Source organism: Suillus fuscotomentosus (assembly GCF_016647785.1).
Source record: "Suillus fuscotomentosus strain FC203 chromosome Unknown F5891scaffold_65, whole genome shotgun sequence".
Taxonomy (NCBI): Eukaryota; Fungi; Basidiomycota; class Agaricomycetes; order Boletales; family Suillaceae; genus Suillus; species Suillus fuscotomentosus.
In genome coordinates, this window is record NW_024539577.1 from 249,781 (window position 1) to 272,115 (window position 22,335).

A 22,335-nucleotide genomic window follows, 5' to 3' on the forward strand; every position below is an offset into this window, starting at 1 on the left:
CCTCGCGTAGTTTGAGCGATCGCTGACTAAGCACTTCCTTTCATGATGGTTCGATTTTGTCGCCACTTCCAAAGAACAATATCAACATCAATATTGGTCCCCGACTCCACTTTAGTGGAAGAGGGTTCTGTTGCGTCAAAATGCTTAGCTTCCTGCAAACGCACCAGGGTATTTTTGAATTTTGAATATTTATATTTGGCCATCTACGCTCACAAAACGGAAGGCGCAGTCATGTGATCAAGAAAAAGTGCCATGTGGCTTGTGTCAGGTGACGATCGAACACTCGTGTAGGAATAAACTGTGGGAATACTTTGAGAGTAGGTTGAAGCGATCATTTTTCTTGGTGACTTCTTTATCTTGGCTCAAACTGTATACATTGTTGTCTTACAAATATCTGCGAATCATATCTTGTCTCAGTGTCTTCAAGTGGAGTCCAGGATTGGCGCTCGCGCCGCTACAATATGGTCCCATACCATCTGCTAGTTTCTGACTCTGTCATGCTTAGGCTTGGTTGCACAGTTAGCAGCAGCACATGCTCAGGAATGCTGCAGCTGAATTCAATAAGGCCGACTTAAGCCCTCCCATTGTGTGAATGTGGGAACTGAATATTGTAATTGTGTGTCATCTAGATGAATTTACCTTCTGGCTAACTAGTAGATGCGGCAGCCCGCAGCCCGAAATTTACGCATTTACACATTTACCAAGTTTACCGCCTTTACCTGTGAGTCCTGCACTTAGCTCTCACTTAGCTCACCCAAATCTTCACTTAGCTGCACTTAGCTCGTGGAACAGCCTCTGCTGCCACCTTATTCACCACCTGTTCAGCAACAGCAGTTGAACCTTGCTACATGGTCCATTCATCATGACCCTCTGATTGAACAGGTGTGCGCTCCTCAGGCAAGTTAATCCATGGAGGTGACTACAATGCAGTACATTTTTTTTTGCATACAACTACTGGCGGCTCTGAAATCATATCTAGGGAGGACTTTTGGGGTGCGGCAGTCAGGTCAGCCATGCGTTACTTGCAAATGATCCTCAGTGACTTGCTGATGTGAGTCATGACACCAGTGGCGCCTGCACAGCTTCCAGGCATGCTCAAGAATGCAACAAATGTTGAACAGAAGGCGCATCTACTAGGGGTGATCAATGGCATCTGGTGAGACAAAAACCTAAGTGCAGGGCACGAAACCTGAACTAATGTTCATCATAGTACAGGGCACGAAACCTGAACTAACGTTCATCATAGTACAGGGCACGAAACCTGAACTAACGTTCATCGTCGTACAGGGTGCGAAACCTGAACTAACGTTCATCGTTGTACAGGGTGCGAAACCTGAACTAACGTTCATCGTCGTACAGGGCACAAAACCTGAACTGACGTTCATGTCGTACAGGGCACAAAACCTGAACTGACGTTCATCGTCGTACAGGGTGCAAAACCTGAACTGACGTTCAAGACACCATGTCCGATTCTTCCCGAAGAACAGGTATGTCACCTGGCTATTACCTTGCTGTATCCGGTGTGGCTGTGGCCACCCCTAAACCGCATTGCATATAACCTCCAGTGGCTTCAAATCGACTTTCTTCTCACTACTGTCACCATGGGTATAACTGAGTTATGGAAGGTTAGTTTTTGTGATCTTCTCTGTGTCATTGGACTTACGCTTAGCCTTGCAGTTAGTTTCCCCAAGTACACAGGGGCAAACCTTGACAGCATTCGCCCTCGAAGGGCTCAAGGGGCATGTGCAGGATGAAGGTGGCCTTTCAATGATGACAATCGGTGTTGATGCCAGGTGCGTGGGCTGAGTGTGAGCTGTACCATCCAGCTAATCCTTCACAACTAGTGCTTGGCTTTATGCCGTCTGCAAACTGCAGGCCTTTCGACTCGGACATGCCCAGTCAGGCGAAAACCCAGAACTACGAACACTCATGTACAAGCTTGTCACCCTAGCTAATGCACCTGTTCACGCCCACTTCATTTTCGATGGGGAGGACCGCCCCCCAATCAAGCGCGGCAAGCATGTGCGGTCAGCACCCCACTGGCTGACACGAAGCTTACAGGAACTCTTACAAATATTTGGATTCACATGGACCATGGTGAGGGCACCTTTTTGTTGTGTTGCAGCAATAGGTTGACTGTTGTGGGCAGGCCAAAGGCGAGGCTGAAGCAGACTTAGCATTTTTGTCGAAAGCAGGGAAGATCAGTGCAGTATTGACGGAAGACAGTGATGCCCTGTTATTTGGTGCGGCAAAAGTTTTATGCCTGTGAGTCTATCTAGTGTAATATTTGTCCAGTGTTCTAACCATGCTACTTGATTAGCACAGACAATGATGACGGTACATTCCTTGTGGATGCCTACTGTGCTGAAGCCCTATCAAACAACCCAAAAATTCCCTTGACAACTTCCCATCTCCTCCTTTGGGCCATGCTCCATGGAGGTGACTACAACCCAGTACGTTTTTTTTTTCCATACAACTACTGGCAGCTCTAAAATCATATCTAGGGAGGACTTTTGGGGTGCGGCAGTCAGGTCAGCCATGCGTTGCTTGCAGGTGACCTCAGTGACTCGCTGATGCGAGTCATGACATCTGTGGCACCTGCACAGCTTCCAGGCATGCTCAAGACTTGGCGTGATCACCTCTGCACTGTCCTGGTTGATGGTACTTTGGGGAGAAAGTATCCGGCACTCGCAGCATCCATTCCTGCAGACTTTCCCAGTGTCGAAATCATGCACCTTTACCTTCATCCAGTCACCACTTGGTCCGATGGCACCAATTCATCTTTACTTCCACAACTCAATCCCACTCAGCCTAATATTGGACGTCTTGCTGCATTCTGCAAAGCTTGCCTTGGCTGGATGCGACCAAAAATTCACAAGTATCTCAGGCACCATTTTTGGTCCGCTGCATGCATGCGGGCACTGTGCCAGGTGGGCCTTCTCTACCTCACTGTTGTCAGTGCTAACTCATAGCTTCAAGCTGCGGACAAATGATGGGGACACGCTCCCAAAGCCCACATTCAATGTCAACAAACGAAAGGATCCTGAGGGGGGCGTATCAGTATACTGTGTCACGCTATATGTGCCGTCTTTCGTTCATGCTACTGATGATGGTATTCAAGCTGACGATGATCCAAATCCTGAAGAGGGCAAGTCCTGGGTGCCGTCACACAGCAAAGTCACCATTCCTGCTCGCATCATGGAGCTCACCTCACCTCAAGATGTTATCGACTACTCTGATCAATATGCCGCTTCGGCAGGACCTTCTTCAGGAGATCCGCTGCCTGACTGGCATCCCCATATATCAGCACAGTATGCTGCTGTGGCAGATATCCTATGGCCTGAGGTTGGGGACATGAGTAGCGAGGTTGGGGATCCAGGGCTGAGTGGAGGAAGTCGACTGAAAGTGTGCACTGATGGGGAGGGGCAGGAAGTTATTGACCTTACTGTAGATTGATTTTGTTCTGAGACACATCAACATAGTACACGGCTCTGGTCCCATTGATGGACCGAGCAATTAATGACATGAAAATTCTGCTGTGAATGACAAGTGTGGCGCGGCTGAAGTTAAAATGAGGGAATGGACCCCTTTGCACTCTCTTGACAACACTACACTAGTACAACATAACGTCAGTCATGGGAAGAACCAAAAAAACTTCCAATAAGGTCCTAGTCCACCCCAGCGAAGCAAGTCCCAAGAAACGGAGGAAAGGAGCACAGCCTACAGGAAACACGACCTTGCCGGTCATTGACAAGATAAAGGAAAGGGAAAAACAGCAACATAAGCATGCAAACAGCACGCGGAAGAATTATGGCTCATACATCGACCGTGGACAGAAATGGCTGAAGGTGCACGCCTCCGCTACTGGCTGTGGAGATGAAGAATCACACAATGATGATGCTTACAAGGATCCAACATTCAGAGATGCACTCAAGCAGATACCTAACCAACATTCAGATAAAGCACTCGCACTCTTCATGAAAACAATGGCCAAAGTACATGTGACGGTATTTACGCAGTGTTCAAAAAGTACTGGGAGGAAGTGTGAGTACCAGTGTAGCACCTCTACAGTGACCCATTTAACACTCACTATCATATGACAGAGCTGGTGATACATATCGTGGAAAATGGAGTTACAATGAGATACGGAGACGCTGGGAAGGGAATCCTGCATGCTCGGCTGAAGTGCAGGATGTCATTAAGTCAGTCCGACACAAGACAAATAGTGAGGGCGCCGACAGAACTCACTCGATTGCAATGTCAAAAGGCTTCATGGATAGGATTCTAATGTAGGTCCACAAATGCTGGCCGAGCGAGACCTATGTGGCTCTCGTCAGAAGGTTGCTTGAAGGGGATACAACGGCTACCGATAACCTCACCTTGGAGCTGCGCACATCAATCACACGCGCTGTGATGTACCAAGCGTTCAGCACCACTGCCTGGAATCTATGGACAAGGTGTTTTGAATTGATTAAACTCAAAAAGAAAGACCTTACAATTGATCCGTCCGAAGTCAACATGGCTTTCAGGAAGTATCTATACAATGAGACACTGTCGATCAAGGACTCACATGCTCGCTTCGAAGTGTTCTTGTCAAATCGCAAAGGATGGCAGCGGAAGGTGGATAAAGGGCTGAAGGAGGCAGACTTGCGCAGTGAGTAAACATGTCATGCGGCCAGTGAAATCACTGAATCTACTCACTAGGTAACCGGTACAAAATTTATCCACAGCCAGGCATGCCTGGCTGTGATTGTTTCTTCTGGATGCTGCTGTGGCTCGCCCTTCTTGAGAGGATTCACTACAATGGTGAGCTTGGGCCGGAGGACTTTGTCTTCCCCACAATTGGCTCCAATGGCATCGTCCCAGACCCTTCAGTCATATTCAATGTAGAACCCTGGCTCCGGACATGCCAAAAGGCTGTAGAATCCATGCCAGCCAGTCACCAGCCGGTTAACGTAGAATCAGTGCTGGCCAGTCTCTCTAGAAATAGTGTTAGCTAGCATATTACAACCAGGGTGATATACATAGATCATGGGCTGGCCGGATTTTTATAATGCATTCCAGTATGAGCCTATTGACCAATCACTATACGTAGGATCAGTGCTGGCCAGTTTATACTGACATATTGCTAGCATGGCCAGCCTCACTATATGACATGTAGTATTGAGGCTGGCCAGTTCATACTCAAATATTGCTGTCATGGCCAGCCTGACTACATGACATGTAGTATTGAGGCTGGCCAGTTCATACTCAAACATTGATAGCATGGCCAGCATGAATATATATGACAGCTAGCTAGTTTATACTCGAATATTGCTAGCATGGCCAGCCTTATTATATGACATGTAGTATTGAGGCTGGCCAGTTCATACTCAAATATTGCTGTCATGGCCAGCCTGACTATATGACATGTAGTATTGAGGCTGGCCAGTTCATACTCAAATATTGCTAGCATGGCCAGCCTTACTATATGTCATGTAGTATTGAGGCTGGCCTGATTTATGGTACACCAGGCCAGCCTCCATACTACATGGTAGAGTCAGACCAGCTATGATAGCAATATTTATGTATAGACTGGCCATGCTAGCAATATTTGAGTGTATACTGGCCAGCCTCAATACTACATGTCATATAGTCAGGCTGGCCATGCCAGCAATATTTGAGTATGAACTGGCCAGCCTCAATACTACATGTCATATAGTCAGGCTGGCCATGACAGCAATATTTGAGTATGAACTGGCCAGCCTCAATACTACATGTCATGTAGTCAGGCTGGCCATGCTAGCAATATTCGAGTATAAACTAGCTAGCTGTCATATATATTCATGCTGGCCATGCTATCAATATTTGAGTATGACCTGGCCAGCCTCAATACTACATGTCATGTAGTCAGGCTGGCCATGACAGCAATATTTGAGTATGAACTGGCCAGCCTCAATACTACATGTCATATAATAAGGCTGGCCATGCTAGCAATATTCGAGTATAAACTAGCTAGCTGTCATATATATTTATGCTGGCCATGCTATCAATATTTGAGTATGAACTGGCCAGCCTTAATACTACATGTCATGTAGTCAGGCTGGCCATGACAGCAATATTTGAGTATGAACTGGCCAGCCTCAATACTACATGTCATATAGTCAGGCTGGCCATGACAGCAATATTTGAGTATGAACTGGCCAGCTTCAATACTACATGTCATATAGTAAGGCTGGCCATGATAGCACTATTCATGTATAACTGGCCAGCCTCGCTGCTACGTGTCATATAGTCAGGCTGGCCATAATATTTGACTTTATGACAAGTAGTAGTGAAGCTGGCCAGTTGGCATGAGTGAAGTCGGATGACCAGCATATTGTCTTTAATCAACTATGAAGACAATCAAAAAACATTTGACTCCTGGAAAGCTGGCTTCAAGAGTTCTATCTTTATGGCCTGGCTGACTACAGTCTACACATCATTTAGTTACTGAATTGTGATAACTGGAAGACAATCCTAAGTGATAATTAATAGCTTGTCCTTGAATTTCTCCTCAGCTTCCGTCACAAACGCTTTCCACACCAGCACCTGTCTATAAGCATAAGGTTGATGACCAGATTTCATGGCTTGATTCCACCGTTGATGCCATTTTTCTTCTTGATGTTTGAACCAACCTATCGTCCACCCTATTTCATGTTGAACCAAACTCAACTCCTCCTCCCACCTGTTCCATCTTGCCTTGGCCTTCAGCCAGTTCACTCTGTAGACTAAAAACATAATTTTTGAATTACACCAATCACATAGACCACAATGTTACTCACATTCATTCATCCAAGCATCTTTTTGACTCTTCTTTGCTCCATTAACTCTCCAAAACCAAGCGAGTTTGTCTGACCCCTGGCCAAATCTATTCTCTTCTGTTACCTCCTTGTCAATGTTGAGCTGTTCTGGTAAGATTTCTTGATAAATATTTTCTAGAGAATCTTGGTCCATGCCCAGTCTCTCCATAGCCAATCTTGCCCTTTGATAACTCCGAACATATTTCTCGATTTTGATGTGGCAACGTCGAGCTTCTTGCTTGGACCTTGTCCCAGTCCACACAGAATTAGCACTTCGAAAGTGTTGTCTGTAGATGACGGCCTTATGACCAAGAGCCAACCGAATCCTTTCAAGGCAATCATTGGCTTGACCTTTTCTCAGCTCCAGTTCCTCTGCCTGCAGGGCTAATAAATGAACCGAAAAAACCTGATCATGAGGAACTGATGATGGCATCCAGAGGCCCATATCTTCAGCTGGAATTTCATCATCCACCAATTCTGAATCATCTTCAAGGTTGACAGGATGAATCTCCCAGTCTTGCTCTTCATCGTCTGCCTTGCAAAATCTAGGATCATCTGTGTGCACTATACCTGCTTCCAGCTCGATTCCCTCTGTCATAGCATCAGCTGTTTCATGGAATTTGGTAATACGAGCTGATAGTTTCTGTCGTTTCTCTTGAAGAGCAACCTTCTGAGCAGCAGTGGCATCAGATGGGAGTTGACGAATATCTGATCTTAACCCATCCCTACAATGAATGTGGTCATGCTGTCAGGCTTAAATAAAATTTGACGTACTGGGCATCCTCAAGGTTGATACCTTGAATGATCCAAGAGACTGTTCCTAACCTTCCTGTTTCAGCATTCTCTGCTTCGGTTAATCTTAGTCGAATTTCAGCCATTGTAGGGGCTCCAGAATTCCAATGACAAACTGGGGTTAGCCTTGATTTGCCATGGAAAAATAGTAGGGATGATTACCTTGATCAATCTTGAGCTGATAAATGTCAAGACATTCACCTCGCTCCTCCATTGCCTTCTTCTCATCATTTTCCCATTCAGCAATTTTTTGTTTATCTAATGCACTTGTCAGCTCATCGAAAGGAAGCTTTGTATCTCTTATCCCCTTGATGGCTCGTTGGTGCTTCTTCAAGAGTGTCTTAACTGTGCTATCATGATTAATTACTTCTGTAATGAGAAAATGAACACCTACCAAGTCCAACTAGTTTCTTCCAATTTGAGTCCCGCATGTGATCATCCAAAATTTCCTGCCGATGACATTTACTCATGGATCGAGCAGTGGGTGATATCTTGTTGAAAGATGCCCAGAGAGTCTCTAGTATTTCACCATCTACTTGGCCGGCCCCTTGAATGAAGTTGAGACTAAATCTTGCAAAACATGGAAGTTTGTGTGCGCTCAGATGAAATTTACCAACTGCTGCCAAAACTTGACTCTGTTCAGGTAGAGACAACCCTGGGCAGTTGGCTACACATTCAGCAAAATGAATGCACCACTGACATCCTACATCATAGATGATAAGGGTGGTATCAATGCCATGAGAATGCCCATTGATAGCATTGCATATTGAATAGTCAACATTCATGTGGCTAGAAACATGCATGAGCTTATTGACAGACTTCAATCTCATAATACAAATTTACCGTTCACCCTTCTGAAAGTCCACCACTGCATGAGGAACAAAACACCCATGTCGTGCATAAGCAGTGGCACCTACACCAGTTGCTCGAAGATTGCTTCTATTGGTGTTGGCTGCATTTACTGCACGATGATTACTGCAAGAGGATTTCTGTAATAAATATCTAGTTAGAACACAGAGGTGGAAATACCAGAAAAAAACATACATCCTTACTTTCCACGGCCAATGACAAATGAGCCTGGTACTCAGCCTCTGTCACCATATACCCTAGACCATCAGAGAGGGAGACATCAAGGTGAGGTTGTCTCATATTCATATGTTGAGCGGTGAAGTTGCCATCCACAACATATCTTTGCATGATCAACCAGCTGATAAATAAGGAGTTAGCACAATTTTCCCAATAACATCACAGCAGATAGATGGCCAGTGGCCCCATACATCCAGTCTACATAAACCAGCCAGCTGGTTGATATATAATACCACAGCTGGCCACTGCCCCAGTAGGGCCTGTAGGAATAAGCCGGCCAGCCTGTCAATTTGCTGAAGCTTGGCTGGCCAGCACATATATGCCAGATGTAGAAGGGGTGCTGGCCAGTATGAGGGCACATATAATAACTAGCCAGCTGGTGCAAGTAATCGTACAATAGATAATCACTTGCCTTTTGTACTTGTCCTGCCAATGAAATGGCATATTTATTCCAGGCTGTGGACAGGCAGCACAAAATAGAGCTAAGTTGCCAGGTCCAGGCTTTACCAATGAATCATGTCCAAATCCAAATCGTTTTCGATTCATCAAATCTCTCCATTGATGAGACACCCTCATCAGTTCACGATATCAATCCTGACAAAATATAACTTATCAAAAAATAATCCAAGATAAGTAAGTCTTACTGGCACAGAATCTGGGAAAGCATTATTGGTAAGTCGACGAAGCTTTTGGAAGAAACTTGATGCAGATGTCTTGCATTCAAGGGCATCAATGAGAAAGTTGTCAAGAACATTGAATGTAAAGGCAGTTCGAGGTCGGGATATACTGGCTGGAAATAATCCTGCTTTGAGCAACTGCAAGTATTGTTTTGGAGATCCAGGACAATGACACCAGAGTATGTTGTGAGTGAATACTCCAGTGGAATGAATGATGGTTAGGGAAGTGGTCGTTGGAAGTGAGTCGGTGGTGGTGTGTACTCCAGTTCCCTCACCATGCTTGTCTGTAGTCTCATCTATATCCTCCCATTCTGAGGAGCCTTGAGAGCATGGACATGGCTGTCCTCCATGACCCAGGTGCCATATATAACCGAGCTGGGTGAGGGATGTGTCACAGAAGCACTTTCCGTTCCACTGTTGTATCTTATGAAAGGGTAATGACTGGTGGGCTGTAAGAATGCATGCATGGCACCATGAATGGTCACCAGAGCAAGTCAAGCACCGGAGCAATCCTTCTTCACCCTGACAAGATTCACAGAGCCCTCCATTGGCCAAATTTTACGACTCCAGGATAATATCCAGGAATAAGTCACGATAAATGAGATATTCATGAATGAAGTCGTTTTGAGTCTTGAATTAAATGTTTGACTTAGTCATGAAGATGTTTGGATTTAACCAGATGTACCTGCCTTAGTTTGTCGTCTTGGATTATCTGTATATAACATAAAATCTCCATGAACCTCTCCATCATGTTCTTGAATGTTGTCTAGTCCTTGATGATGGTGCTTAATTTTTTTCTGTGGGCTAGAGGCAGGTGAAGGCTGTTCTGACAACTCATAACAAGGATCAGCACATGATTCCACCCATGTTGGTTTTCTCCTTTTCTTCGCAATTTTTTTGTGAGAAACATACTGAACATCCAAGTCCTTCCCCTTGGATAATTGTCCTCTGTCTTGAAAAGAGAAAGTATTGGACTTTAGACGAGTTTTTTTCTTGCCAGACATGACGGTGTAATGTGCACTGCAGCCAGAGAATGCGAAATTTGGTTAACTAACACTAGTATTATTAAAAAAATTTCAAGAGTCCCAATTTGCTCCACTCTGAGATAATCATCAGATCTCCCTAGATCTCCCTTCTTACACGCTTCCTAGGTCTATGATCTGTAACACTACTTCCCAATAATTGTAACAAGTCCATCTGAACTGGAAATGCTGGCTTGGACACCCCTACACGATCATGAACCTTGTCCTTCATAAAATGTGCAACAACAAATCTTTCTCCAATTTTCCAGGGACCCACTGAGTGCTCCAAAACCTTCCCACCGATATAAGCAATGGTTCAGGGAAGAAATGATAAGGTTCATACCTTGCCCGCAATGAATGCCAATGTTCCAGGGAAGTAATCAAGTTCCGCATTGAGATCTTTAATGGAAAAAGTTGCATCATGCCCAATGCCCAAACTGGCTAGAAGGTCATAATGGGATCGGGCCCCACCAGCATCACGATGACTCAATGTAATCCAATTAGCAATAAGCTCCATTCCAGTAAAAATCGAAGGCCATTCAGACACTGGCACTGGTTTTTTAGGCTGCCTAGTGACATTTACTACCTTTGAGACCGCGGCTGAGCCTGCCTCAAATAGCTCAGGAGCAATGATAGCTGTTATGGCATTGAAGAAAAATTCAGTGCCCGAGATAGCCTTTAGCCAATGTTGAACCGATTTAGCGGAATAGGAAGCTGATGGCACTAAAGGATCTTGAAGCCTCTAAATCACCGACCATGTGAGAAATTTGATGTCAATGATGAAACCCTCAAAAATAAAATTAAGTTACCTCGCGTCTTTGCATAAAATAAGCAGGGGACATAGTGACCCGTCCTGCTCCAAATTTTCCTCCGCCCTCGGGCACCAGAAAGTTGTCTGAACGCCAGGAGTGTTTCTTGTCAATGGCTGATTCCGTGACTGGAATGGATTTCAGCAGATAATCATGAAGTTCCGTGGTAGCAGTGTTCATCAAATCCTTCATTAATTAGCTGTCACTATGGAACAATTTAAACTTAATAAGAAGAAACTTACCACATGACTACAAGATAAGATATTGGGGAGGTACCAAACCAAAATCTTGCCATGATTATCGACAATTGTAGCTGGTTCAGAAAATTTCCCTAGTACTGCCATTGGAAAATATTTGCTAAGTTTTTTCTGTTCTGTTGATGGGGCCCCATCTGGCTGGCTGTAGGAGGATTTCACCATGTCAGCATACCGATTGACATCCCATGTGACATAGTCTATCTCACAAATGTCAACATATTAAATTAGCATTGATTCTACAATGGCTTACATGGATTAGTAATTGCATGGGAAATAGTCAAGGAAGCACGACATATTTCATATTGCGTCACTAGAGCGGAGCTGTGACCTGCAGGCTCTGATTGGGACACACAAGCATTTAGTTGCAACCGGATCCTCATTCTTAATCAATGTCAATTAGCTACTTGGATCATAATTGACTGATAACCACACATACCGTGCCTTTTGCAGTAGATGAGACTGGAGGACACTATCTTTGTAGATAGGCACTGTAGAGGCTTCCTTCATAATTTTCGTTATCTCGGAACTCAGCAAGGCTCGAAGGTTCCTTGACTCTGGCTCTAATGAGGCCATGACGCAAGTCAGTCACTAAGACTACAGTGGGGAATTGGTTCAACCTGGTTTCTTGGCAGAAAATTTTAAAATTAAAATATGGTTTGAATTAGGTTTGATGAATTTGATCAAACTGCGTGAATTTAATTTAGACTCATATGGGTCACCCCCATTCAGCTATTATTGGTATTTGGTTAGCGATGCTCATTGTTTTCCGAAGGAAATATCCAAACAACACGCGTGCATTTTTTACCAAAGACGCGGAGTCCTAGTTACTGTGAAAAGTACAAGCTCTATGATGTAGTCTTCAGTGCTATATGTGAATATGTGATATACTGAGATTATTGAGGAGCAGGAATCTGATAGTGATTGCAGAACCATTTATATCATTGTAGTCTAGCCCACTTCAAAGTGCGACAGCCAAGTAGTGCATCTTGTAGAATAAGGCATGACCCGACAGGCTTGCTTCCATAACCGCTGTCGACACATCAATGTTCACCAGAACCTTCCCGATGGTAGGTCGCACACTCTTATTGTATGTTGGTCAGATGGGCGTCGCCACAGGGATCCCAAGCTTGCTCAGGCTTGCTTCTATAACCGCTGTCGACACATCAATGTTCACCAGAACCTTCCCAATGGTAGGTCGCACACTCTTATTGTATGTTGGTCAGATGGGCGTCGCTACAGGGATCCCAAGCTTACTGTAAGTATCCACTCCACAGTTCTAAACCTTCACCTATGGTTGGACTTCATGCCCTACCATTGGGAAGGTTCTGGTAAACATTGATGTAACTAGACCAGCAAGAGTTACATCAATGTTTACCAGAACCTTCCCAATGGTAGGGCGCACACTCTTATTGTATGTTGGTCAGATGGGCGTCGCCACAGGGATCCCAAGCTTACTGTAAGTATCTACACCACAGTTCTAAACCTCCACCTATGGTTGGACTTCATGTTGCCAGGTCTAGTTGTGTTGGTGCATAAAGTATATTTCCACGATCACGTGACTTTTCACAGCGGCAAAAAAACGAGTATCTGAGGTGCGCAATATTATAGCGAGAAATGCAGTACATAAGTATCCATTACTACAGTGTTCATAATACAACGAAAAATAGAAAAATAAAGAGAAGTGTACGACTTTGATGAGGGGGCCCTCCTCACCAAAGCCATACACTCTAAGAAAGTCTACATAAAGATTATGACCCTGCCGAACAATTAGATATAATTATAATCAAAGTAAAGCACTTAGCTTTGAAAGTTATATCGCGACAATGTCCTGTAAGACTCATCAGCAAGAAAATGTCTGTGGAGTCAGACGCGACTTACAATTGAATGAGAAACAGTTGCCTTACTTAACATTAAAGTAAGGAGCCGCTAACAAGAACATGCACTGGGAATGAGCAGGAGCCACTCACAAGTGGCATGCACCGCATGAAAGTCCCCCAGAATCAATAGCGGGAGCCACTCACAAGTGGCATGCACCGCATGAAAGTCCCCCAGAGTACAAATACAAAGATAATACACTAGAGAAAGAAATAGTGTTAGCGCATGGTGAACGGAACGAAAGACTTACCAGAGACTTCCAGGCGCTAGATACAAAGACAACTGTAGATATTTATATATATTAGCGCGTGGTGAACAGAACGAAAGACTTACCTGAAAGCAACCCCAGACGCTAAGTCACAACGCCAGACAGACGCAAGGTACAACACTAATATAAAACACTAGAGAGAGAAAATATTAGCGTGTGGTGAACCGAATGAAAAGACTTACTAGCGACACACCCAGACGCCAATACACATACTTGACACAAAGACTCCATAAAACTAGAGAGAGAGATCAGCGCGTGGTGAAAGGAATGAAGGACTTACCTAACGCTAAGTTCTGTAGAGAGAAACATCAGCAAACAGTATACAACGAAGAAAAAACTTACCAAGCGTGAAGGTACAACACTAATATAAAACACTAGAGAGAGAAAATGTTAGCGCATGGTGAACCAAATGAAAAGACTTACTAGTGACACACCCAGACGCCAATACACATACTTGACACAAAGACTCCAGAAAACTAGAGAGTGAGATCAGCATGTGGTGAACGGAATGAAGGACTTACCTAATGCTAAGTTCTGTAGAGAGAAACATTAGCAAACGGTATACAACAAAGAAAAAACTTACCAAGTGTGAAAGTTAGCATTATGGTAGATCCTTTGGATCCTTGCAGGCTGCAGCCCTGCAAGGACCCAAAGGGTACCATAGAATTAGCGTGTATCATAGAATAATGAGAAAGGAAAAGGTGTTTAGTAGGAAGATGGGTGGAAAGAGCAAAGTCAACAGTGCGTTTGAACTTTGAACTTTGAACCACGTGTCTATTTGGTATTGTTTGTTGTTTGGATGTGTTTGTGTCGCAAATTTGTGAACTTGCAAGTCCAGCACGTCTACCGTTTGTAGTCTCAATACTAATACTATACCATTGTTCTCACCTTGTTACCATTGTTTCTGCCTTGCGCGTTTACCCAGCAGCAGCCGGCATATCAGCATCCATGACTACGCCATGCCCCCTCGGACCAAACAAACCTGCAAGAAGTCGACTGGTGGTGATGCGCCTCGTGTCACCCTCAACCTACCTGGTGCCGTTTCGACCGTTTCAAGGGTAGAAGTGGGGACTGTGAGGATCGAGGAGGAGGAGAGAATGGATCATAACAATGTGCGTAATCAAAGTTCTTTTTCTTTAACATTTCAACTAACCGCAACTATCTACATCTACCTACAGTTCTGTCTCGTCTGTCGTGATGGATCAGTGGACGAGCACTACTTGTATATGTGCGACTCCTGTCCACGCACTATGTGCTCCCACTGCTTGCAGATCACGCCATGTCACCAGGACATTATTTCTGAAGTCGGCGTCAAATTCATGTGCATTTCATGCCATGTCCTGGCGCAATATCATGGCCGCCGCCACAAGAGTCCTTACTTCGTGAGTTTCTAACCTTTGTTTTCGTTTTATTCTTGTTGTATTGATTCAATCATACATATATCGACTACAGGGATTTTACCGCGATGGGAAGCCCGTTTTCGACACCTTCCTTCAGATCTGCGGGGCGCTCGAGTTGTCTCACCAAGCACAGGTTTTGGCCGAAACTGTGCTGTTCATCCATCTCAACCTCATCGACAACGACGCGACGAACTGGGTTTGAGTTCTTTGCTGAGTGGGCGAAGGGCGAATTTTGTATGGTTACTATCACTTCATTTTATAAACATTAATTGACTATAAATCAATAGACCCAACAGCTGATCAAGACGAACAGGAAGAGGAGGAACATGGATTACCTGAACTCATTTTGGACGATGAAGGCTATGCCCAACTTCCTTCTTGCGATGGTGTCAGACTCAAGAATCAACAAGAACTCGTACGTATGATTTTTCATGCTGCATACAGTAGGTGTCTTCGTCATGAATTTACTATATGCTTGCTGATTGGGTTTGCTTCTGTAGAAGTTTTCACAGGCAGTAGTAAGCCTGTGCCCTGGCGTACCATCACTCCTTGTCCGTCACAATATTTGGCGGCTAGTTCAGTTCCAGATAATCTTCTCATCTGTGACCCCTCTCACATGAGATCAAAGGATATCAGTGTCATCTGGAGCTATTGGGAGAGTCGGAGCGCGGCAAACAAGAGGCTTGTCTCCTTTATCAAGGCAAGACCATCGGACATGAGACGCAGTAAAAGGGACAAAGCAAGTTCTAGGAAGGTGAAACCATATGACGAAGTTACCTCTGAAGAAGAACAGCATAGTCTGGCTGAACTGGGTGCTACTTTAGCTGTAGCATCGCCAGCTAAGGTTTCACTTGACCGTCATTTTGAATTTTTAGATGCTCTCAGCACTGATAGCTCTTACCTGGAGCTCGTAGACGCAGTCAAGGATCTGGCTAACATGACGGAAAAAATTGTAAGTGTATTATTATTAATCTTGGGAATATATTGATCATCGCTCATTTACTAGCCGACACCACAAGAGGAGCTTGACTTACCTCCATGGGTTGATTGGCATTGTGGAGAGTCTTACCTTCCTGAGGATCTGCACGGGTCACAGGACATGGTGATGGTCAGCTTGGAGCTATTGACAAAAGCCCCAATCAGGTCTTCGGACTCAGCTGCCCTAGTGGTCTTGGGCCTAGGTTTGATTTTGAGAGACTGCAAACGAGTCATAGAGTATGAAGAAGACGAGGCCCTACCTGGTACCCCCTCCTACTTGGCCAGTTCAATCATGGACCTCCAATGTATGATTAAGGTGGACAGAGCAATCAGTGATGCTGCAAGCTCCATTGTAGGCCTCATTGAGTTGGCGATGAAGGCTACATCAGGTAACTTGTATGACAGTAATCAGGGGGAAATGGGGGGAGTTGGTGGTGAGGACAAGGACCAGGACCAGGAAGAGGATAAGGACGAGGATGAGGAAGAGGAAGAGGATAAGGACGAGGACGAGGAAGAGAAGGAGAAGGATCAGGACCAGGATGATGAGCAGGAGGAGGTGACAGGAGATTTGGATGTGCAGATGCAGGAGGTGGAGAAGGACGACGAGGGAGGCAAATCCAAAGGGAAGAAAAGGGTGAGAAACCAGACTTCCTCAGTGAAGACTAAGAAGGCCAGGTTTGAAGAGGAACCAATTCGTCGGTCCACCAGATCTAGGCAACCCTCTAGGAAGAATATTCTTTAGTCAAATATTTGTGTATTGTCTTCAGAGCTGTTAAATAGAGAACACATTGGTCATTATTCTCTTAGGTATCATACTTTGTCTTAATATACAAATGTTGACATGATATAGATATATCTGAAGCTGACCCGGCCAGCACGTTGGCTATGTGGCCTATAATCATGGCTGGCCAGTTAGTGTAGAAAATTATTAGCCCTGGCCGACTTGCCTATGGCCCACGTAGGGGGATGGCGGCCGGGATGTTATAAATCTACAGGTGGCATGGCCAGCATGGCTTCTACATGGGCTACAGGCCAAACAGGCCATTCAGTGTACTCTAGACTAGACTACCTTACTTAGTGTAGAAAATTATTAGACCTGGCCAACTGGTCTCTACAAGCCAAACTGGCCATTCAGTGTACTTTGGAATAAACTACCCTAGCCTCCAGTGTGTGGTGTATAGTGTTGTCTATCATTTATAATACTTGAGCTTACAAGAAAATCATTAGGGCTGGCCAACATGCCTTTGTGCCACATATAGGGATGGCGGCTAGGATGTTATAAATTTAAAGGTGACATGGCCAGCATGGGTTTTACATGGCCTACAGACAAGTCTGGCCATATAATGTACCATAGAATAGACTACCATTATGTAGTGTAGAACATTATTGTATGGCCAGACTTGTCTGTGGGCCATGTAAAACCCATGCTGGCCATGCCACCTTTAAATTTATAACCACCAGGCCACCATCCCTCTATGTAGGCCATAGACCAGTTGGCCAAGGCTAATGTACCATAGAATAGACTACCTTATCTAGTGTAGAAAATTATTAGACCTGGCTGACTGGCCTATGGCCCACGTATAGGGATGGCGGCCAGGAGGTTATAAATCTAAAGGTGGCATGGGCAAACTGGCCAGGTAAGTCTATTCTATAGTACACTGAATGGCCTGTCTGGTCTGTAGCCTATGTAAAACCCATGCTGGCCATGCCACCTTTAAATTTATAACATCCAGGCCGCCATCCCTATACGTGGGCCATAGACCAGTCGGCCAAGGCTAATAATGTACTACACAAAATGGCCAGCCATGGGTGTAGGCCACATAGCCACCGTGCTGGCTGGGCCAGCTTCTCACATCCTGGCTACCATCCCTCTATGTGGGCAATAGGCACATTGGCCAGGCCCAATACTTTTTTATACACCATACACTGGCCGACATTGCTCCACATGGCCCACCGACAAGCTGGCCAGATCACCCTAAGTTATTTGCAGTAGCATATATTAGTAGTCTAGGTATATGACTAGTCCTTAAGTCCTGGCCATTACCCTTCTATGTCACCTCAGGACATACAGGCCGAGCATTTTCTATAGTCATAACTAGATATATAGATTACACAATAAGCTCATCCTGTACTAATATACTATACAATCTGGCCAGCACAGGTTCTGCATATCATACAGTGATTGCAATATGCTTGTCAATGCTATTACTAGAATTCCTAGACAGACTGGCCAGCACTGATTCTATGTCTACCGGCCAGTGACTGGCTGGCATGGATTCTACAGCCTTTTTGCATGTCCGGAGCCTGGGTTCTACGTAGTAACATGACTGAAACATGTGATCGTCCATCGTGGTGAACATATCTCGCATGATGCCGTGCAGGCTTGGATCAACGAAGCAACCGCTGGCGCAGGAATTCCACGAGGTGGAGGTGACAGTTTCACCACACACACCTACCGTCATGGTGGAGCACAGTGGCGCTGGATGTTTGCACCTGTTGGTGAGCGCTGGACATTGGCTAGGGTAAGGTGGTGGGGATCATGGGCAGAAAATGAGAATGTGAGTTGACAAGAGTCCCTCAAGCTGACAGACTTCCTGAAAATACATCAGCATGATACACTCATCCGGTACCTACTCGATGAGCTCTCGACTTACGAAAATGACCACAGCGATGCCCTTTGTCCCACACAGAATGAGGCTGATGGCTCCTTGCTTGGCGAGCACCGGCTTGTCAGGCCTGCATGCTCACAGGATCTGCAGCTCATGCAGCGGTTCATCACAGCTGATGTTGAAGATTTGCGAAGTGACGTCTGCTTCCTCACAAACACACTCATCTCCAGCAGGAATGGACCGCCCGGCTCTACTCTTGTCCATGAGCCACCAGTGCAGCACACACTCCATGGTACCTTCCTTCCTCACGAGTCCCCAACACTCATCCCACAGCAGATGATCCCTGCTCCAAGTCGCACCTTCAATCCAGTCACAAACAGCACCGGCACCACGAATTTTGGCTCTCGTCCACTCCCCGAGAAGGGCCTGGACATTCCAAACCTTCCCATGCGGCGTGCTGATGGGAGCTATGCTCCCAAGAAGGACTCCTGGAGGTACATCATCCAGCACTGGACAGAAGCCGATCCCGTACATGGCTTGCATGTGGCCCTCCGAGACTGGCCAGCCGAATGGCTCAAGGGCAAGAACAAAGCCATCTTCGGCTCGAAGTACCACCAGCATGCTCTGATTGCGCTGGAGTTCCTCGAACAGTGAGTGACCTGCCTCCAAAATAGCACCCAAAGTCACTCACCATTTGAAGGTACCAAGGAAATGAGTCAGTGTTCCTTGCTGCATATCCAGAGTACAAAGAAGGCCACACAGCCCTGCTCACTGCCGTCAAACGTGCCAAGAAGGACCGTGGAGAGATCATCCCACGCAAGTAGCAGACCATTAGGTAGATTTCGATATTATACACACTAATAATCATGGCCTCGTCTTTAGTTCATTTAAATCAATTTTGAAGATGAACACACCTTAAATTTTCACCAAGAGAGTGAGGGACGAAACGAAACAACGTCGAGAGAGCGAGGGACCGAAACACAGTCAATTTGCCATGGAGGGAGTGGAAGGGAGAGAGTGAGAGTGAGGAACAAAACGGAAAGAAGGGAAGAGACAGTTCGAACATTTTGAAGGGAAGAAGAGAAGCAATCAAAATGAATTGGTATTATACTGGAGATACTGGCCTATCACCCACTCGACTACTAACTACCAAAACGAGGCGGCCTCGAGGCACCGAGAAGGGAAAGGGGAGAATCCGAAACTCATGTGCGCGCGCCAAAACAGGACGAGGTTTTCACGTCACGTGACGACCTCGCCCGATATGGTGCGCCCAGGCATAAATTTCGCGAGCTAAGTACATGCATTGCGTCGAAACCCCCTCTGTCCTAATGTTATACTTTTTCAAGCTTCATGGTCAAATTCTACGGATATATTGTGGCAGAGGAGTGGTTGCTCCAGCGAGGCATTGAGATGGGTCATCCGCCCCCCAAGACGTACAGCGACTTGACGGATATCATTGTCATGGCTGCGGGAGATGTTAGGTTAGAGACAGGTGTTTACCGTTACACCAAACTTCGTGATGTGCAGAATCGCAAGGGGAAAACCTTGTGGTGCATCGCCTTCGCCTCTTCCGATCCTTGGGAGGGCTTACCAACCAGCGCACCCCCCGAGTCAAAATCCAACGCTTTGAAGGAGGCGCTGCAGAAGACTGGCCCGCCTCGCTGGTTCCGAGGTGCTTGAAACGAATGTTAGTGACCTATGCAGATCATCGGTGGAAGCGCTGGTACTTATTTCACCTGTCAAAACCATATAGTTGTTTCATTGCATTGGCTGCCACATCCATTCATGCCCTCAAATCCCGAGTTGTTGGGCTGTGGTAGCCTACTTTCTTGCCGCTATTCATGTGTTGGCCTGAGGAAGGAAGATCCCAGGACGGCGAGGATCATCCATTACCAGTAGTTCCCCCCTCCCCCTCTTTTTTGTTGCACAGAGTAGTCCTTTGGTATGTCAGATACATGTCGTTATCGTGTCAATCAATCAAATTGATGATCATGAGTACTTGAGTGACGGATTCTTACTCTAGGATACCAATAGTCAATGTACAGCTGTAACTATTGTATTAAAGGAGATTTTCAACTGAAGATGACTGCGGGGTTAAACTTCAGCGTTGACACAGTCGCGCGAACATGCCCCTCGGAAATAAATGAGAAATGATGATGGAGCCTTTCTTGAATGTATGGCCAAGTATCCTGGTCTGCGAAAGCGGGTAGCACATCACTGCGTATGCCTCAGTCGAGTTCAGCTCGTGTCTTCCCTTGGACTTCCAGAAAGAGTATTATGACGATCAATGTTGAGTGTTGCCGGGGAACGACAACTCGGACCTTGATGTCAGTTGGTTTGGGACCGACAAAGTCACAGAAATGATCCGGAAGTAGTAGTTCAAGCATGACATTTTTGAGGTCGAAACACATCGAAACTTTGAGAGCACTACTACACATAGATCCATTGGTGTCAACGTTTACTTGGAAAAGAGAGATAAACCTCAAACGACATCCTATCGTGAAATGTAGCCATGGTGGCTCGACAGTCACTGAATACCGAATATTGGGTTTGGAGGGTTCAATCTGATTTAGCGACATGCGAAACTGCAGCAACGATTCAGAACTTTGACACCTTGGGTGAATAATCCAGTGACTCACCAAGCCTCACCGCAGTCATATTGCGTGGAAGTTCGTAGCTTCTTTGTTTTGACGGGAGAACACTTGGCTCATTCAGATTGAAGTGACTCAGTCGCTCTTTACCGAAAGTCATTGACGCGGGATCCAAAATTTTGCTTGCAAAGGGGTTACAAGATTGTAGTACGATATAACGATGAGTCCGTGAATTGAATCGATCGTTACATCCATCGATCCACATACACTGTTCAGCTGTTTTTCGCGAGCGCTAGTCCATGATCTACCTTTCTTGGTGACACACATACCCACAGTTAGTGTACGGTCAATTTGGAACTGTCCGAAATTCACAGGGTAAATTTACAGTGCGCCCAGAGGCCTTCAAATTCACCACTGTGAATTACCGTAAATTAACATGTCTGTAAATTAACGCTATTTTACAGGTGAATCAGGTCAAATGTACCGTGAATTACAGTGAATTAGGTGAGTTAGTCAACTTTCCACTCGTCCCAAGCAGAAGGGTCAGGGACGGACGGAGACAAGGTTTTTGCGGCCTTCTTTGTTGGTGCGGAACCCGACTGTAAAGGTTGTTTTCCGACTGAATCAAGTAGTTCATGTAGGTAGGGTGCACCAAATCAATACCGCTGGATGCCGCAAGCACAAACGAATCTTTCTCCGCTGTCCTAAACTCTGAAAGAGCAGCTGGAGCATCCAACCAATCTGCGCCATCGTCAAACTCTTCTGCCAGTGAGTCCAAGTCCGAGTCCACTGTCCTTGCTTCAGGTGGAGGAGGCATTTGACCAGCAGGAGGCAAATCTTCAGCGGACCGCTTGCCAAGGATAGTGGATTCCATATCACGCCACTTGACGAGAGGTTTGTATGGTGTTTTTAGTTTCTGTGTAGTCATTATGAGACTGAGAACTAAACATGCGAAAAAATGTTACTCACATTAGAATCAAAGGAATGGTTTCGGGGAGATTTTGAACATAAAGAGATAGTAACTGTAGCTTATTTCTCATTTCACAATTCATGGTTGCGAATGTTTTCCATTTAATGGCCTAGCCTAGCCAGTGTAGATATTTTGCGAGATTCACAGATTCACCACCACGAAGACGCCCGATTGGCAAAC

The 22,335-nt window shown here is 45.4% G+C and overlaps 9 protein-coding genes across 9 annotated transcripts; 5 read left to right on the forward strand and 4 right to left on the reverse strand.

Moving 5' to 3' along the window:
- Positions 1–1,890: 1,890 nt before the first annotated feature.
- On the forward strand, positions 1,891–2,972 carry F5891DRAFT_959987 (PIN domain-like protein; the record flags this gene model as incomplete). The annotated part of the gene is made up of 4 exons (XM_041375695.1): positions 1,891–2,097; positions 2,150–2,265; positions 2,321–2,453; positions 2,505–2,972. Coding segments are annotated over 4 exons (924 nt in total), but the record flags the coding sequence as incomplete, so codon positions are not given.
- A 663-nt stretch (positions 2,973–3,635) lies between these two features.
- Positions 3,636–5,000, forward strand: F5891DRAFT_1194102 (uncharacterized protein; the record flags this gene model as incomplete). Its single annotated transcript, XM_041367884.1, has 5 exons — positions 3,636–3,995; positions 4,031–4,044; positions 4,104–4,289; positions 4,338–4,654; positions 4,705–5,000. The coding sequence occupies 5 exons, from the start codon at positions 3,636–3,638 to the stop codon at positions 4,998–5,000; spliced, it is 1,173 nt and encodes a 390-aa protein (XP_041221156.1).
- Positions 5,001–6,498: 1,498 nt separating this feature from the next.
- On the reverse strand, positions 6,499–9,916 carry F5891DRAFT_959924 (uncharacterized protein; the record flags this gene model as incomplete). Its single annotated transcript, XM_041375692.1, has 9 exons — positions 6,499–6,749; positions 6,804–7,546; positions 7,596–7,707; positions 7,776–7,958; positions 8,143–8,402; positions 8,457–8,602; positions 8,658–8,820; positions 9,121–9,270; positions 9,309–9,916. Coding segments are annotated over 9 exons (2,616 nt in total), but the record flags the coding sequence as incomplete, so codon positions are not given.
- A 536-nt stretch (positions 9,917–10,452) lies between these two features.
- F5891DRAFT_1194104 (uncharacterized protein) lies at positions 10,453–12,037 on the reverse strand (the record flags this gene model as incomplete). The annotated part of the gene is made up of 7 exons (XM_041367885.1): positions 10,453–10,476; positions 10,517–10,690; positions 10,742–11,140; positions 11,208–11,393; positions 11,450–11,661; positions 11,715–11,845; positions 11,901–12,037. The coding sequence occupies 7 exons, from the start codon at positions 12,035–12,037 to the stop codon at positions 10,453–10,455; spliced, it is 1,263 nt and encodes a 420-aa protein (XP_041221158.1).
- Positions 12,038–13,274: 1,237 nt separating this feature from the next.
- On the reverse strand, positions 13,275–14,209 carry F5891DRAFT_984189 (uncharacterized protein; the record flags this gene model as incomplete). The annotated part of the gene is made up of 11 exons (XM_041377407.1): positions 13,275–13,292; positions 13,343–13,363; positions 13,486–13,539; positions 13,590–13,605; positions 13,673–13,740; positions 13,790–13,842; positions 13,888–13,900; positions 13,950–13,981; positions 14,031–14,083; positions 14,129–14,141; positions 14,191–14,209. The coding sequence occupies 11 exons, from the start codon at positions 14,207–14,209 to the stop codon at positions 13,275–13,277; spliced, it is 360 nt and encodes a 119-aa protein (XP_041221159.1).
- A 357-nt stretch (positions 14,210–14,566) lies between these two features.
- F5891DRAFT_984190 (uncharacterized protein) lies at positions 14,567–16,727 on the forward strand (the record flags this gene model as incomplete). The annotated part of the gene is made up of 7 exons (XM_041377408.1): positions 14,567–14,719; positions 14,786–14,989; positions 15,060–15,203; positions 15,295–15,422; positions 15,508–15,525; positions 15,584–15,959; positions 16,014–16,727. The coding sequence occupies 7 exons, from the start codon at positions 14,567–14,569 to the stop codon at positions 16,725–16,727; spliced, it is 1,737 nt and encodes a 578-aa protein (XP_041221160.1).
- A 1,053-nt stretch (positions 16,728–17,780) lies between these two features.
- On the forward strand, positions 17,781–19,418 carry F5891DRAFT_984191 (uncharacterized protein; the record flags this gene model as incomplete). Its single annotated transcript, XM_041377409.1, has 5 exons — positions 17,781–17,964; positions 18,245–18,303; positions 18,367–18,543; positions 18,595–19,244; positions 19,295–19,418. The coding sequence occupies 5 exons, from the start codon at positions 17,781–17,783 to the stop codon at positions 19,416–19,418; spliced, it is 1,194 nt and encodes a 397-aa protein (XP_041221161.1).
- A 526-nt stretch (positions 19,419–19,944) lies between these two features.
- Positions 19,945–20,274, forward strand: F5891DRAFT_1194107 (uncharacterized protein; the record flags this gene model as incomplete). Its single annotated transcript, XM_041367886.1, has 1 exon — positions 19,945–20,274. The coding sequence occupies one exon, from the start codon at positions 19,945–19,947 to the stop codon at positions 20,272–20,274; it is 330 nt and encodes a 109-aa protein (XP_041221162.1).
- Positions 20,275–21,698: 1,424 nt separating this feature from the next.
- Positions 21,699–22,323, reverse strand: F5891DRAFT_1058101 (uncharacterized protein; the record flags this gene model as incomplete). The annotated part of the gene is made up of 2 exons (XM_041362782.1): positions 21,699–21,786; positions 21,831–22,323. Coding segments are annotated over 2 exons (301 nt in total), but the record flags the coding sequence as incomplete, so codon positions are not given.
- Positions 22,324–22,335: the final 12 nt, after the last annotated feature.